The sequence below is a fragment of the Lontra canadensis genome, unplaced genomic scaffold, assembly GCF_010015895.1.
Source record: "Lontra canadensis isolate GAN:19392208 unplaced genomic scaffold, GSC_riverotter_1.0 scaffold1, whole genome shotgun sequence".
Classification (NCBI taxonomy): domain Eukaryota; kingdom Metazoa; phylum Chordata; class Mammalia; order Carnivora; family Mustelidae; genus Lontra; species Lontra canadensis.
The window spans coordinates 109869849-109886661 of NW_022630995.1; the positions used below are offsets into that span (position 1 = coordinate 109869849).

Here is a 16813-nt window from a genome sequence, read left to right on the forward strand (position 1 = left end):
AGCTCATGTACAGAGAGTGAGAGGGAGAAGGAGACTCCCCGATGAGCAGAGTCTGAGGCAAGGCTCCAATCCCAGGACTAAGATCATGACCTGAGTCGAAGACAGACACTTAAGGATTGAGCCACCCAGGTGCCCCCAATTTCCTCATCTTTAAACAAGGAATAATTCTGGGTACCTCTTTGGACTATGGTGGGACTCAAATGGGTTAATTTATGTGATACTGATAATAATACTTGGCTTATGTTAGCCATTATAATTTTTTCTTTTTAATTTTTATTCCTGTCTTACCCACTTAGGGAACTCTTGTTCACCCTTAAAGTCTGTTCGTGTCACTTCTATGAAGCTCTTTTGACATCCTCCCACCCCAAGTAGAGTAAACCACTGACCTGTTTACTGCACTTATAATTTAACTCTACTAAGCTATTCCTGACCAAATATAATTTAAATATTTACATATTTCTCACATCCCAGTAGGCATGTCTTGAGAGCAGGAATTTTCTTCATCCATTTCTGTATCCCTAATGCCTACTATTATGCTGACTGGAAACAGAATATTTTATGTGAATTATTATGAATGAATCCTTTAAAGCTTTCTAGGCTTCAGCAGAAACAAGTGTTATAAAATGTTATCATCAAAACCATGAAATGTCATTATATTTTATTAGGAAGATTTTCTCAAGAAATAAAATCAATCATGAGAAATCATTTTAAACCACTTATATAAGACTTAAGCTTTAGGACTCTGTGACAATCCCAGTCATTTATTCCGTGGTGAGAGCAAGGAGAAGAAAGGAAACATAGGAGTAGTTTTTAACAAAAAGTCTTTCAGGTTACAGTATTTGTCTTTTATTCAGTGAGCAACACTTAAATGTATAAGTTTTTAAATTAAATTCTCTAGACATCTTTCCCATCCTATCAATATACTGATACATGATTTGACTAAAATGTAGTTACTCTAGCACAGACAAAAGGAAATGCATCTGGCAAATAACCCAATTTGGTCCTTTATTTCTCTAATGCACCTTAGCCTCACTGCAGTTTTTGACTGAAGTGCAACTTCTGAATAACACTTCGAGGTAAGCATAAAATGCCGTCTCCCTCCTCCATGCTCCTGAAACATACTACAAGCTCTAGGACCTCTAGTTTTTACAGGGAAGTGGGGAGAAGTTAAAGAAATAAGATTCTCAAGCATGAAGCCACATAAGAGTACTTTTCCAAGAACTACTTGAATTAGGTCCTATTGCTTCAGTCCCCTAACCCAGCAGAGGAAAATGATACAGGTGCATTCATTTAGGGAGGACAGAGCAATTCTGTGCCTAAAGCCCTCCCAGCCCCAAGCATTCCTCTCTCCTTACCTCTGGTTTTCAGGGGAGGCAGGGTGGGGTGAAGGTCTTTATTGCATTCATTCCGTTCTGTGCAGCACTCAATTGACCTTCTCTGATGAGGAATGGGGGTGTCCTAAAGTTGAACCCAAACAGCGATTAGTGGAGCCCCCTATATTTCAAAGTTACATAATCGAAAGCTTTTTAAAGAACACTATTTAGAGAGCTCACTTAAAATTCTGATGATTTTTCTCAAACATCCTGAATATTTTGTTTTCTATTAGGAAATTGCTCTTAAATTTCCCATGTATTATCTTACTGCAGCTTTGCATTTCAACAAAACTACTATTGCATTTAAAGAGCCAGGGCACATAGTTATAAACTGAGGAAGAAGGCTTGGATTAATGCAATTAACTAAACTGGAATCTGAGCAAGACAATCAAATGAATCACTAACGCAAGAAGTTAACCATGTTTGATTTTGAAATGAAGGCAGAATTGGCCCAATGAAAGAATTTTCAAATTACTTTCCAACTTACTAAATACAGGCTAGTCAAGAAAAGCAATTGTTTTATCTAATGTGAAACCTGACTGAAAGCTGACAATGAAAGGTTACAAAGTAGAATCAACTTATCTTCCTTACCCGACACTGAAAATCTGAGCCTTCTAGTCCTAGACATCCAGAAGTGACCACAGGCATCCCAGAATCATCTTCTTCTATCATTGTGAAACAATATCCATCTGTGCTAAAGACCAAACAGGCAAAGTAAGTGTGTGTGTGTGTGTGTGTGTGTGTGTGTGTCTGGGGGGAAAGAAACATGTTTGTCATTTGTTCTATTACGTATAAGGACAAAGTCGATCATCATTACAGGTTACAATCTGTTAGGAGAATTCCAAAACTTCCTTTTGTGAAATTTGATTTAATAACCATAAAACATTTGGTAATATCTTCTCTGTCTAGAAACTTGTGAGAAAGAAGGAGCCAACTTTCCATGTAATATATGCCATTAATAACTATATGTGCCAATTACTGAACACCTGCTTTGGTCCTCCGTAGACATCCCCTCCACACATCCAGGAAAATGACTCCATGAGGAAGGCAGTATTATGCTCATCTTTGAATGAGGCTCAGAGAGCTTGAGCAATTTCTCAAGAACCTTACAGCAAATGAGAGGCCCAGTAGGGGTTTGCCTCCATGCAGGTGAACATTTATGCTGGTTCTATTTGCTCCAAATGAAATAAACTTCTCGCTAAGGCACCAGAAAAAGACAGGTAAGAGTTGGGATCAGCACAGCATAACCCAGCTAAGATTCTACCATTTGATCCCTCTGCTTTGGGGCTGATCTGTCATATGGAAGAAACATCAAGCTCTGTTGTGAACAGGCAGAGCTTATACTGGGGGGTGGGGTGAGGATGAACAACAGAAAGAAGGGGTTTTAACAGGACCACGGAAAGCAAAGAAAATTCTAAATTTATGTAGGGCTTTCTAGATTTAAAAAAATTACTTATTCTACCTCATTTAGTCCTCCCAACAATAATGGAAAGAAAGTAGTATTATTTCTAGTTTAAAGATGAGGAAATTAAAGGCAGGGAGTCTAATAAACGTGTACAGGGCCACAGAAAAAATGGTAACAGAATCAGGCCTTGAGTCAAGGACCTCTTGCTTCATCCATCCCCCCATCTTGCGCTATCCTCTCCTGGGGCCAAATCTGGAAAACAATAACTCTGACATACAGACCTATTGATAAACCGACTTCACTGTCTTCGTAAGTTAGGGTGATGAATGCCAGCAGACTCCTAATGTTAGTCACCCACCACTACTGCATGTGCTGAGAATTAAAATACTAAATTATATCTCCATCTTTTTCTCATACATATGCTTGCTCAGTGTCCAAGACAGACAACGGCAGCATCGTCCTGAAAGGTCAAGGGAAGAAAGTGCTGAGCAGGGCATTAGCTGTGATTTGTGGGCTTGTCTATTCGGTATCCATGGCAGCAGCGTTCTGCCATACATTAGCCCTCCAGTTATCATCAACACCCTTAGAATTGTTTACTCAGTTTATAACCCTCAAGTGATCCAAAATACCTCAGTTTTTAAGAACTAGACTGGCAAAGTTCAAATACACTAATGAATGGCTAGGAGGGACCACTGATAAATCTCTTCATTAGACTGAGGTCAAATGCATGAATACTGTCATGGAAGAAAGACTGCCTCTGAACAGCCCTTGCTCTGAATTCTTAGGGGGCTTTTTAGTCAATTTATTGAAATTGCTAAGAAAATCTGAAGCATGTAAACACTGAAGACAATAAATAAAAGAGCTGTCCCTTAGAAATTCAAACAATATGAGCAGATATTTTTTTTTCTAATTTTTTTTTATTCCTTATATCCCTCATGACCTGAGCTGAAGGCAGAGGCTTAACACACTGAGCCACCCAGGCGCCTCTTAATTTTCTGACATTAGGAATTCACAGAGCTAGAAAAAGTGATACAATATGTTAAATCTAAAAAGATTAATTTCTCCCTATTTATGAGTTCCCCTTCCTCAAAATCTGAATATATGGAAACACACTCATAAGGATTTTAAAAAAAAGAAAATTAAAAATAAAAAACTGGTTAAGCTGTGGTCAAGTCACTCCAAAAATGTCCTGGGAAATTAAAAAAATTAGGGAGAGTAAATTCAAGTCTTAAAAATACACTCCTTTGGGGGTGCCTGGGTGGCTCAGTGGATTAAAGCCTTTGCCTTTGGCTCAGATCATGATCCCAGGGTCCTGGGATCGAGACCCGCATCAGGCTCTCTGCTCAGCAGGGAGCCTGCTTTCTCTCTCTCTCTCTCTGCCTGCCTCTCTGCCTACTTGTGATCTCTGTGTCAAATAAATAAATAAAATCTTAAAAAAAAAAATACACTCCCTTGTCTGCAAAGGGGCTGGGGCTAAAAATACAAAGAGTGTGGAGGAGGAGAAAAGTCCTGGAGAAAAGTCAGTGTCCCATAAGTCAACAACTGGGACAGAAACCAAATATGTAGTTGGAGAAGCAGAAAGGTTAGAGAACAATTTCAAGTGCATATTTTCGGCAACAAAGCAAAAATAGTATTTTTTAAGATTTTATTTGTTCATGATAGAGACAGAGAGAGCAATCATGAAAGAGGGCAGGGTGGGGGCAGGCAGAAGGAGAGGGAGAAGCAGGCTCTCTGCTAAGCAGGGAGTCCAATGCAGGGCTCCATCCCAGGACTGGGATCAAGACCTGAACCAAAGGCAGACACTTAACTGACTGAGCCACCCAGGCACAAAACAAAGCAAAGCAAAATTCATTTATAAGCTTCTCACTGAAACTACTAGCTAGCAAGAGACACTAACTCGAAAGGAGAAGTACAATTACAGAAGCTTAAGAATCACTTGAGAACTTGAAATTCTTGAGCAAACACAAACGTAAAACCAAGTTGTGTCCCTGAGTCCAAGCTGTTCAACTACCTCCATTAAGAGATGCCTGCTGACTGTCACAAAAGGCAATTAAGCCCTGGCACCAGCTTATTTGAATATTCTGCTCCTGGCTTCCACGTTAAATCTTAGTTTTTAAATGCTTTATATTGATTATTATTACCTCATCATTCCCACTGTGTTGAAAGTAACAAGAAGAAATGAAGCCTCATGAAGAAAACACAAGTAGAAATCATTTTAAGCAAAACTGAGAGTAGTGAGATGTATACAAAGGCATGCCATTTGGTTACAGTAGTGAAAATGAATTTAAAAAAAAAGAAATTAATGTAACATTTCAAAAATGCTGCCCCTGTATTAACAGGTAAAGACAAGTAATGAACAAAATAGAATAGTTGCCTACCAAGGAGATCAGACATCATCACTGACTGCCTCTCAGCATCATGTTAATTTATGAAAAAGCAAAGCATTTCAGAATTTATAGGTCAGGTGAGGTCAAAGCACTGATGATGTACTTTTGTTAAAACCGTCAGAGGGTGCCTTGAATCTGCCCAATATTCCAAAAGCAAAGATGTGCCTCAAACATCTAGAGAGATCATTAGGGAGTTAGCTCTCTCCAGACATTTTCAGTAAGAAGCAAGTAAGCAAGTAAGAAACAGGTACACGGGGCTCAAAGTCTGGGATGGATATGCAACCAGAACCTGCACTCTTCTCATTTGTAGTCAAACTGGGTTTATAAACTGCCTCTTGGACTCCAATTCATCCATGATTCTTGAAGGATAATCAGAAGCTAATTCCATAAATGTCTAAAGTTGCACCACCAGAATCTTTACCTAAGCTGCTCTCTTGATTGTTTTGTTTCAGGGAATCAAGTGTTTATAAGGTTTACTCACAACGTGGTCCCTTTCCCTCTATTCTTCCACTAAGACGTTATGATTCCCTGTTGCAGATGCTAGGGTTGTTCACACACACGACCACACAGTTTAGAAGGGACTACAGTAGAACTTTTTTCTAACTAGTTTAGATCTTCATAAAGATGAATTTCACTATAAAATAATTTTTAAGTATTAGTTAAGAGGAGTTTAACTGTTCTGCTCAATCAGGGTGACAGGAAGTCTTAAAGCATCATTAAAATATTTTTTATTATCAAATAAATTACTTACTGAGTAGTTTAAAATTTTGCTCTTGACAGAAATAAATTATATATATGGATACTTGCTGAAGTGGATCTCTCTGCCCACAAGGAGTATAGATCTCTTGACTGATCAATATTTATTCCAATTTTATTTCAGAATGCAAGAAATATTAGAATTCCTAAATTTCTTTTAAATTCCTTTTAGTTTCAGCCACAATTGATTGGAAAGACTGTTTGATTTTAAGTAGATTTTAAAATCAGTCCTTGAGAACATTCTGTCTTCTAAAATACCTATTTCACCTTCAAGAGAAATAAAGTTTTTTAAATTTTCTGTCACAGATAATCTCAAAGGTTCATACAAAGTTTAGAGCAGTTAATAAATCATGTAAATTTTAGTCAACTAAAATAGTGAAAGCTGCTTAGATTTTTACTAACAGTAGTTCATTTGACAAATATTTATTCAGCACATGACAATTAAGGCAGACTTAGATGCTCAGACACAAGCTAAGGAAGATGTAGTCTTTGCTTTGAGGGAGCTCATAGTCTATGAATGCTATGATCCTAGGAGAAACCAAGTCATCCCACCTCTAGCAATAAGGATAGAAATCATAAGCTAGTCAAAGTGTTTTCTACAGACTTGGGAAAAAAGCAAAGAATGTTGAACATTGGTAATTATCAAAGTAATAGAATCCCAAAATTTGTTTTTTTCCTTATCATCTTAGGTGGGCGGATTCCCATGGTAGTGAGGGAAAGAGGGTAAAACATATAGGACCACTACTGCTCCCCATCTCTGGTTTTCCTTGGAGACATCCTATCTCTACAGGCAGATGAAGTTAGGTTGCTAGTAAAGTTCCAACATGAGAAATGTCTTTTACTTTATCGTCAAGAATGTGTAACTACCTTACACCCTTCTCTAGCAGCCACACCAAGTGATTTGGCATTTTGTTCATTTTTTTCTATGAGGGGAAAGATCTTCTGAATTTGTCTCCATTTTTATATGAATCCAGCAATTATATCGTCTCACCTCCACTACCTTGAGCAGATGCTCTCTGTCTCTCACTTCAATTGCTCTGAAAGCCTTCCAGCAGGCCTACCTGTCCCCTCTCGCTAGACTCGGAAGGACTCTGTACAGCATACTTGCTGAGAAATCTTGCATTTTCCTTCTCTGCTTGAAAGTCTTCAATGGTTCTTAAAACGATCATCAAGCTCAATATTCAGACAGTCTGAGCAATAGTGGAATAAAACGGATGTAGTGGAAGATGTATAAACAGAGAAGAAGAGCGTGCACTTTAAATGTTCTGAGATCTTAGCTAGGGAGCACCTGTCTGAAAACTCACATCATCACATTCAGCAAGGGGTTTAAAACTCTTGGGTAATGCAAACTTTATAAAAAGGCTCCCAGCCCCTAAGCTTTCCCTTCTTCCCACTCTGACTCTTCAAGGTACAGTCGGGAGACTCATCTAATTCTTCATTTAGGCAGCCTGCTGTCACATGCGCACCCTCTGTGCAAACATCTGATGTGATTTATTATACCTGTAAACCCTGAAAACTGTCCAGGCAGAATTCTTGGTAAAACCCAGTAAGATAAATGGTAGCATATTTAAAATCATCTCTGAAAAAGAATGAAAAATAATTTTTAGAAATGGATAGACTTCTGTGACTGGGTAAACTTGAGAGAGGTGATGAGGAGTAACAAAGATGACTATCACAGGCCAAGTCCAAGTAAGACAGGGAAGGATATATAAAGCAGGAGTAGACTATATAGAGAAAAAAAAATGGACAAAGAAAACTGGAAAATAAGACAAAACACAGGCATGGTGAAAGTCATGTAAAGAGTTACTGCAGGAGACTTTGAAGCATTCAAGGGTGTGTAGTGATAGTCTCAGGTCCTAGGAATTAATCTAGAAATGGAATGGGAAGGATTCACCCCTTCCCTTTGGAAATAGAAATGGAGTAGTGGCTTCCCCCTCACTCTGAATTGTGGATATTAAAAAAGGTTCCAATACTTTCTTCAGCATATTTGTGCTACATTCTCTAACATGTACACCATGAGGCAATAGAAATGGCATGGATTTTGGAAGGAGACACACCTGCATCAGGTAGGAACCAAGGCAAAGAATGAGTCTAGACTTGGTGTTGGCAGGTAACGTGATTGCTGCTATGAAGACTATAAAACCCCTCTAAACTTTACACATTTTTTCTGAATTATCAGATGGAATTTCGGAATCTCTTTTAAGGAGGATATACTCTTGTTTCAGGCCACTTTTTAAGATTATTCTGTCTAGGAACATGGGAGTGGTAATGTGCCTGAGACCTACCTACAATAACCAGATTGGCTAAGAACTGCTTACTACAAGGCCTCAGGCCACACAGCTTGAACCAGCCCGTATCTAAGCCTCAACAAAGCATACTCTGGTCTTTAGAACTGGTTTACCTAGGAGTGCAAGACTGAATGCAATATTACTCCAAGTGTATTCCCTTGCAGGTCAGCAAATCGCTTGTTCCTGGTCTGTGAGCAGTTAATACAGAAGTGGAAACTTGCATAGCAATAAACTTAGCTCTACTAAATCTCAATAATGGAAAAATAGAAAAATTTAAACATACAATTTATAAAGATTTTTAAATTTATTTTCTAGTAATTCATTTTTATTGTACTTTAGAAAAGTATCAATGCAGCTGATTGTGGTTGGGGCGGGGGTTATATTTTACCAGAAACAGCATGAGAAGTACTGATTGTTGCAAGTCAAAAGAGTACATCATGGGCTTACAAGAATGGAGGCCTGAATTTATTCTAGGTCTCGGGGCCCAGGAACAAAAGCAGCCCCTGTGCCTCACACAACTGATCTCAGCTTACAGGAAACTCAAATGGAGTTAACATCTTGTTCTCAAAAAAGATGTGCCTTTTACCCAAGAATGAATATTCACTCCTTTGAGATCAAGTTCAGGGGTTGGGTGATGGTCAGGAATTCAGGACTTTGGAATACGTATTTCTAAACTGCAGTTATCAAGGCCAATAAATATGACTGCCAGATTTTGGTTCTTATCCGACTTGACCTCTAACAGCATCCAACACAGCTGACCTTACTGCCTCCCTCTGTAAACCTGGCTTCAACGATTACCATACTCACTGCTTTTTGTTCATTCTGAATCTTCTGAGAAGAGCCTCCTTGACCCAAGCATTAAATGTCTCAAGGTTCAGTCCTACTCTGGTCTACCAGATTGTTCTATTACTGTACTCAATTTTTCATGCCCCGCCCAAGCCATGGCTTCTCTCCAAAGTTGAGCTTGACTGTATCACTTGATTTGGTTAAGTGGAATGCTAGAGGACATGTTACAAGAACAAGAGGTTGCTCCTTTCCAGGCAAGTTAAAAAGCACATGCCCTGGTTAGCTTCTTGTCCAAGAAGGATGAACAAACATGTGGAACAGGCCTGAATTCAAGCAAGCCCACCCAATCCAGCAGGGCCCAGCACAGCTGGAGCCCATTTGTAGACCCAGGAATGAAAAAAATAAACATCTTTAGTTGTGAGTCGATGTGATTTTGAGGTTGTTTCACAGCAAAAACTCATGTTCTACTCACTCTAGACTCTACCCCCAAACTCTTATCCCAGCTCCAGATCCATTTCCCATGGCCAACTCTTTGGTGTCTCCATTTGCAGGTGTCAAAAACCTTAAACTCAGCATGTCCAAATTGGAACTTAATTATTCCCCTCTGTCCTCTTTCATTAAAAGCGTACACTGTACAACTCAATGTACATCCAACAACCTGTGAAGCCCCTTTGGGCCCCTCGCACAAGTAGTTCATCAACGTAAAACTTTCCTTCTACATAGCTCCCCAACACATGCGCATCCCTCTTGCGTCGGCACCACCTGAGTCCAAGATCATGTTCTCTCACATCAACTGTCCTTCTGAAATCCTCATCAATACTACTGTTACTCCTGCTGAAACCAATGCCCCTCCATGGCCTCCCAGTGCTTCCAGGTATAAAATGAACATTCTTAATAGAGCCGACCAGGCCATGGGTCATCTTTCTCGGCTCCAGACTCCACTACAGCCACACCTCCTCCTGCTCCCTGCATGTTAGGAAAACCAGTCTTCTTTGAACATACCAACCTTCTCCTTCCCACACACAGCATCTGCGCTGCAGTGAGCCCTGTCCAATCACTTTCTTCCAAATCAATGCAGGACAGACACTCCAGTGGCCAACAGAGACAAGAGGACAAAATATTTAAAGTTGGGATAATTTCAGAAGGTCTACACATATGATCACCAGAACTACAGCTTAAATGATGCACCTTGATTTATTCTTAATTACTACACACTCAGGAAAATCAGTAAAATATCTCCCTAGCATGTTTCCTCCTGACAATATTTTCTTCAGAATACTTTGACATTTTCCTAATATTTTTGCCATGTACTACAAATAGGTAGCGTTTCCCAGGAAATACGTCTGACCTCTGGAATCATTTTTCCACAGCACGAGACTCAGCGATCCCAACTTTTTTCTATCATATAAGAGTTGAGTTACTAGACTTCTCTGGGCCCTGAATTCCTTACAGCTAATTTTAAGAAATAAGCATGCCCTACCATGCTGAGTTGTTTTGCTGATTAAAGGAGATATGTATTTATGAATACACCCAACATTCTTCCATGTCATTCAGTTAATACATATTTCTTGAGCTATATATATCTCATGATATATGCTTTCTTTCTCAGGAAGAAAAAAAAGCATTCAGCTCAGCTTCATGCTCCTTCCTGGGTAAAGAGGCTCCAAATGATTGCTCAGATACTCTGCCTGGACTTCAAACCCAGCAGCCCATCTTCCCATTTGGGTCTATTACCCTTCTTGACGGAGATTCTTCTTTCCTGCCATTTTAACTCTTGAGATCTGCACTTGTCTGGTTTATTCTGCCATGTCTCCCTGGGCACACTGGCCTCATTGCACTATACCTCTTTACCCACTGCTGTCCCCATGGGGGGTGTAAAGGCAGGCGACAGTGTCCACCAGAATGGATGTAGCTGCATTAAGATGTGTATGAAAGAAAGCAGTAAATAGTCCAGTTTCAAATAAAGTCTTGATACAAATCTGATTATCCACTGAGGAATTTATTGCCTATTACTCTGACAATGCCTTTCCTAACCTCCGGTAGGCTCATCATGTGGGCTCTCTCACTATACCGCTTCCCAGAGCCAGTGAATATTCGTAACGACTCACGTGTTCTTTCCAAAAGATTAACCACCATTGATATGATGAATGGTTAAAACAAATAAAAATCCTCACACATCTGACACCACCTGCTACTGAATTTATTTTGAGGACAAGTTTTTTTGAAAGAAAACAATTGGTTTTTGCTCCTTGACATTTGTCCCAAGCCTGGGACTTGTGTTCTATGTTTATATACATGTGTGGTATTTGCAGCAAGGAAGGAGACTCTCAGAACACCATTTCAGGCCCAAATGCAATCTAATACTTTTCCAAACACAGGCACAGCTCTGAGAGGCAATGGAGTCAGGCACTATTCCCCAAAATGTGTTTTTAGAAAATATCAGCCTACAGTTCCATAGTCAAAAAAGCATGAATCTTTGTTAAAATGAGATTTAAGTAATTCATATGACCAACCTGCAAATATTGTTGACTGAGTCTTCTGGACAATGGTGGTGGCATTTGCAACGCAAGATCTTTGGACGAGGGGTGGGAGCTGTACTCTCACCATCCTCTTTCTTGGTGCCCACATTTAATTTTCCTGAGCTTCGCAAAAGCATGTTATCAAGTAAATTTGCTGAAAAGAACAAAGAGTAAGAGTTTAAGTATCTGTGGGATAACCCAGCCAAAGTCTTCTACTTAAAGGAACAATGAGATTAAACAAAATATTAAGTATTTATGAGACTTAAAGATTTAAATATAAAGCAGTTATTTTAAAGATTTTGATGCTCAATATAACTGTTACTTATATAATTATTATAATTATGTAATATATGTCTCATATAAAGTACAGAAATTCTCATAACCCTTTGAGGATAGCATCGTATACAATAAATTTTAAGAGTTGTATTTGATTGAATACAATGAGCTCAACAAGCACTAGTATATAGATCATCTCTACTCTGTATGGTAATGGTATGGGTAAATATCATTCCCACCTGCGATGAGAAAATAAAGACTCAAAGTTTAAGTGATCTGCACACAGCTAATAAATGATGAAGCCAGCACTTAAACCCAGATTGTTTGGGCCCTAAAACTGTCTTACTACCAGTCTCTTTACTTTAGGTGTATCATCTATTTTTGAGGAAATTGTTAGAAATATTCAATATGCAAAATTGGTAGGAAGATGAAAACTTAGTTATCACTAAGATACATCAAACAATACATCTTCCCCATCAGCTTTTACCTGAAAAGTGCCTTTCTGTTATAGTAGCAATGGTTGTACATTTTGAATGGAAGACAGGATACGATAGTAGACACGATCTCTAGAGACAGATTTTCTGAGTTCATAATTAGACTTTACTATTTACCAGTTGGTTGACCTTGGTTAACTTTATAATATAATCTTATTGTGCTTCACTTATCATTAAAGCAGAGATAATTATAAGCACCTACTTCACGTCAACGGCTTCGGATGCATATGTTACATAGTAATATTTGATAGATGTTAGCTAATATTATTAGAAAGATCTAAGTTTTTTACATTTTAAATAGAAAGATTTCATTCATATAGGGTGAACTACCACTGAGGTGGTTTTTATACTTTCCCTCTCTACCACCACTTTTGGAAAGTAATGATGCTCACAAGAGGGATGTGCATTAACTGATACCTATTATGTTCCAGACATTGTGGCAGGAGTTCTCATACATGCTATGTCACTGCTTAAATTGTCAACCCAAGCAATGTTTGATTTACCCATCTCTCTCACAACACATAGAACTTGCCTACAATTAAAACAAATCTCAACAAAAATATTATCTAAAATATATTGGGTTAAAAAACAGAAATTCTAGGCCAAAGATGCAATATACTCAATAGATGCATTATGCAGTGTGCACACATTCATTTCTTAAACCGCAAATTAATGCCTCTAGCCACTGGTCACATCAGAGAATGGAGAAGTTTAAAAAATATATATATAATTTTTCCTGACTTTCTGTATGGTAAGCTACTTTTGCAAATTCCTAAGAAGTAATAATTGAAGGGGAAAACAATAAAATGTATTAAAACCTTTCACCAGAATATCCCCAATCATTAATTCTTAATTCATTAGATTGCTCAAATTTATATAAGACATGTACCTAACTCTCTCAAAGTTTCTTAAATTTTAGTCTAGCGAAGACATGTAGATTGTCATGCGCACAGGCAGAGTTTGTTAGAGGAGAATCCCGGGCCACTCACAGTGATTCTGATTCCATAGGTTTCAGGCAAGCCAAGGAAAGTGAATGTTCAAGATCCCATGAGATTCTGAGACATATCATGTGCAGACTCCACTTTGAGAAACTCTGGACTAGATTAAGCTAATATTATTTATTTAATCCAACCATATAATTCATTGCAATAGATATATGTTACCTCTACACAATAGGAGGCTCATCCTTAAATTCCAAAGTAAACATATTACATGTATCTTGTATTTAAAGCCATTTGTTACAAGTTTGCCTGCATAAACACCTCAGCACTGCTTGCCATCCAGGTGCAGAGGGCGTTGGTATACCTGTATGTCACCCTGCCATGCTGGCTTCCTTCTTTTTAAAGCTGGTTCTCAGTCTCACTAACTTTATGACCTGAATAACCTCGAAGTAACTCAAAGTGATGAAAATAAGTTATTTAAAATTTATTACATCCTGCTTCCTTCATACCAGACCCCTTCACTTTGAAGTTTTAAAACAAAATAATTAAAATTCATTTATTATGCATATGTCTCATTAGCAAATATATATCGGGTGCCTTTCCTGTTCCAGGCACAGCCTGCGTATGTAGGATAAACTGAAGATACACAGGATTTCCCATCTGGTGGGAAAAGTGGTTAAATGGAATGTTTATACTGAAAGGTCTCTGTTAGAAAAGGAAACATCTTCTTAATATCGAAAATAAGATGTCTTTTAGTAAAAATACTTTAAGAAAGGATTCATAATTTTTTTACATTTTAAATTTAATTAAAGACTGATATAAATTCTAGCTAGAAGGAAGTCCTTTGCAATATTGCTTCTAACAACCCACGTTTACAATAGTGGACAGGTCAGAGCTCTAAAAAGAGATTCCTATGTAGTCATTAAAATGTTGGCGTGGAAATACAGTTATTGGCAAGAAAAATATTAAAACATATTTTTTGTTGGAAAAGTAGATTAAAAAGTATTTTAATTATGAATCCCACTAGAATAACAGGAAAAAAGCCTTAAAAAAAGAACCTACAATATAAAAGAGATCAATAAAAACCAGGTAAGCAGAAGGAAAGCAGTTAACTGATTTAACTAAGCAAAGATGCTGTCTCCTAGTCCAAAGGTGGAGAAAAGCCAAAAAGCAAACCCATTTTACCACTTAACTCCAAAAACACCCCAGAGTGGTACCAGAAGTGGCTTTGAGAAGTATAGTTCATCTGCCCTCTCTCATCCCCAAAGACTGGTAACATCATTTCCACCCTCCCTTCCCCTGCATCCCCGCAGAAGACTGAAAGAGTAAATCTGTTATACTTATCACTGAGATGCCTTCCTTATGAATTCCTCTTTTACCATCAAGGTGAAGGGCTGTAGAAAACTAAGCACAGGGGAGGGCAAGGGGTACCATCTTACTGTAAACATTCAGTGACCATCTACACTGGCTGTCAACTCCTCCTGTCCTCTCCCTCTACATGGCTTCCAGAACTTGATACAGCCTGGCTTATCTCTTCTTTACTCGGGAATTTGACCAGGTCAAGGACAAACAAAATATCCAAAGACAGAGATATTCGAGATTTCTCAGCAAACAGCCCTGCAATATTATATGGTAAGGCCCATTGGTGACAAGATCTACCCAATGAAAGGAACTTCTAATCAGATCTTATAGTGATCCATTCTCTTATGCACAAGCCACTAATTCAGGGTCACTAGATATATGAAGAAAACCTCAAATACCAAATATTGAGAAGAAACCACATACACAAAAGAAACCTACTTGGAAAAAAACATACAATGGGGAAAAAACTTTAAAAAACTACAATTAATACTGTCATTCTCATTAAAAAAAAATACATAAACGAAACAAGAACGTTTTGCTACCAAAAGGGAGTAACAAATAAGGAACTCTAAAAATATGATTGCATAAATTAAAATCCCAATAGGTGAGTTGAGATAATCTCCCACACTGTAGGTCTAAACACAGAGATCGAAGAGTTCAGTAAATTAATAAATTAGAGCATCAATCTAGGAAATTCAAAATGTGAGTAATAATAATATCTCCAGAAAGAGAGACCTGAGAAAATAGAGGGGGAAAATCATCAAATAAATAAACTGTGTACCATTTCCATAACTGAAAATCATGGTTTTCTAGTTTGAAAGGATTCATAGAGTATATGAACAGACTGACACACCAAGGTATGTTGTAAAATATATAACATGACAGACAAAGGGAGATCTTATATAACATATATTTTATGTATATAAAAGATAAAAGAGATTAAAAGTAAGGGTAGCACTGAATTTTCTACAGCAAAACTGGAAAGTAGAATAAAATAGAGTAATGTCTTCAAAATTGTGAAAAGAAAATATTTCAAATCCAGAAATCAATACTTGAGTAAATTACAGATCAAAAATGATATGAAAAAAAACTGAAGATTTTCAAGGTGTCAAAAATTTACCTCTCATACACCTCTCTCAGGAAGCTACTGGAAGAGAGGCTCTCTCCAAATGAATGTGTAAACAAGAAGACAGAAGAAAGGAGTTTCTGCTATGGGAGATCCAACCCAAGCGCAAGGAAAAGCATACTCTCCAAGACAATGGTAAAGGTGGTTGGTAAGATGAAAACTGTGACTGGACCGAAGGAACATCAGGCCTGACTGAAGGCAGGTCCAAAAATTCTGGGAGAAGAAATCTAAGAAGTTAAAATTAATACAATAACTCAGGTGTTTTAAATTTAAACTGATCAAGAGTTAGGAAATTAATTTGTGATGGAAATATAGGAAACTAAGGAAACAAATAACATTTTAACTTCTAGACATATAGCATAGGGGATGGAAATATGTATATAGTGGGAGAAAGTGGTAAAGCTTCAAAAGTGGAAAGTCAAAGGTAATGCCTAAAATTGAATAATCAAGAGGTAGCCATACAATTATTTGCTTAGAGAAATGGAGAAAAAATACCAAAAGAACAAATGTAAAAAGAACAGGTGCATTCGTTACTAAACAGAAGAAGTTGGAAGGATACTTTAAGAAAAAATAAGCCAGCCTCTTTATATTAAAACAAAAATTATCAAGTTTTGAAATAATATATCTCATATGATGAATCCTCTGTAGTCTGTGTGTGTGTGAAAAAAATGAATGATTCATATATATGTGTATATTGATGAAATGTAGGAAGATCTTAGTTCTTGTGGAAAATTTAATTACCTCGGGGCGCCTGGGTGGCTCAGTGGGTTGAAGCCTCTGCCTTCGGCTCAGGTCATGATCCCAGGGTCCTGGGATCGAGCCCCGCATCGGGCTCTCTGCTCAGCGCAGAGCCTGTTTCCCTTCCTCTCTCTCTGCCTGCCTCTCTGTCTACTTGTGATCTCCGTCTGTCAAATAAATAAATAAAATCTTTAAAAAAAAAATTTAATTACCTCTGTCAAGGACTACTGAATTTTGCATCATGAAATTTTCATATTTTGCATCATGAAATTTTTCATAGCTTGTATTTAAAAGGACCATGATTTGTGTTTCTACATCAGACTGGATCCATGGAGTAGCTCTAGATAGTAGCTGGAGCTATT

The 16813-nt window shown here is 37.9% G+C and overlaps 1 protein-coding gene across 3 annotated transcripts in view; it reads right to left on the reverse strand.

The window, feature by feature from the left end:
- BMPR1B (bone morphogenetic protein receptor type 1B) overlaps positions 1-16813 on the reverse strand; it is a 151885-nt gene that overhangs the window by 32598 nt on the left and 102474 nt on the right. For all 3 annotated transcript variants that reach the window (XM_032861412.1, XM_032861408.1, XM_032861404.1), the window contains 3 exons: positions 11509-11668; positions 1965-2067; positions 1356-1458 (listed from right to left, as the gene is read on the reverse strand). In XM_032861412.1, the coding sequence (XP_032717303.1) occupies positions 1356-1458; positions 1965-2067; positions 11509-11651 (349 nt within the window). In that variant the 5' untranslated portion in view covers positions 11652-11668. The remainder of the gene's footprint in view (positions 1-1355; positions 1459-1964; positions 2068-11508; positions 11669-16813) is intronic.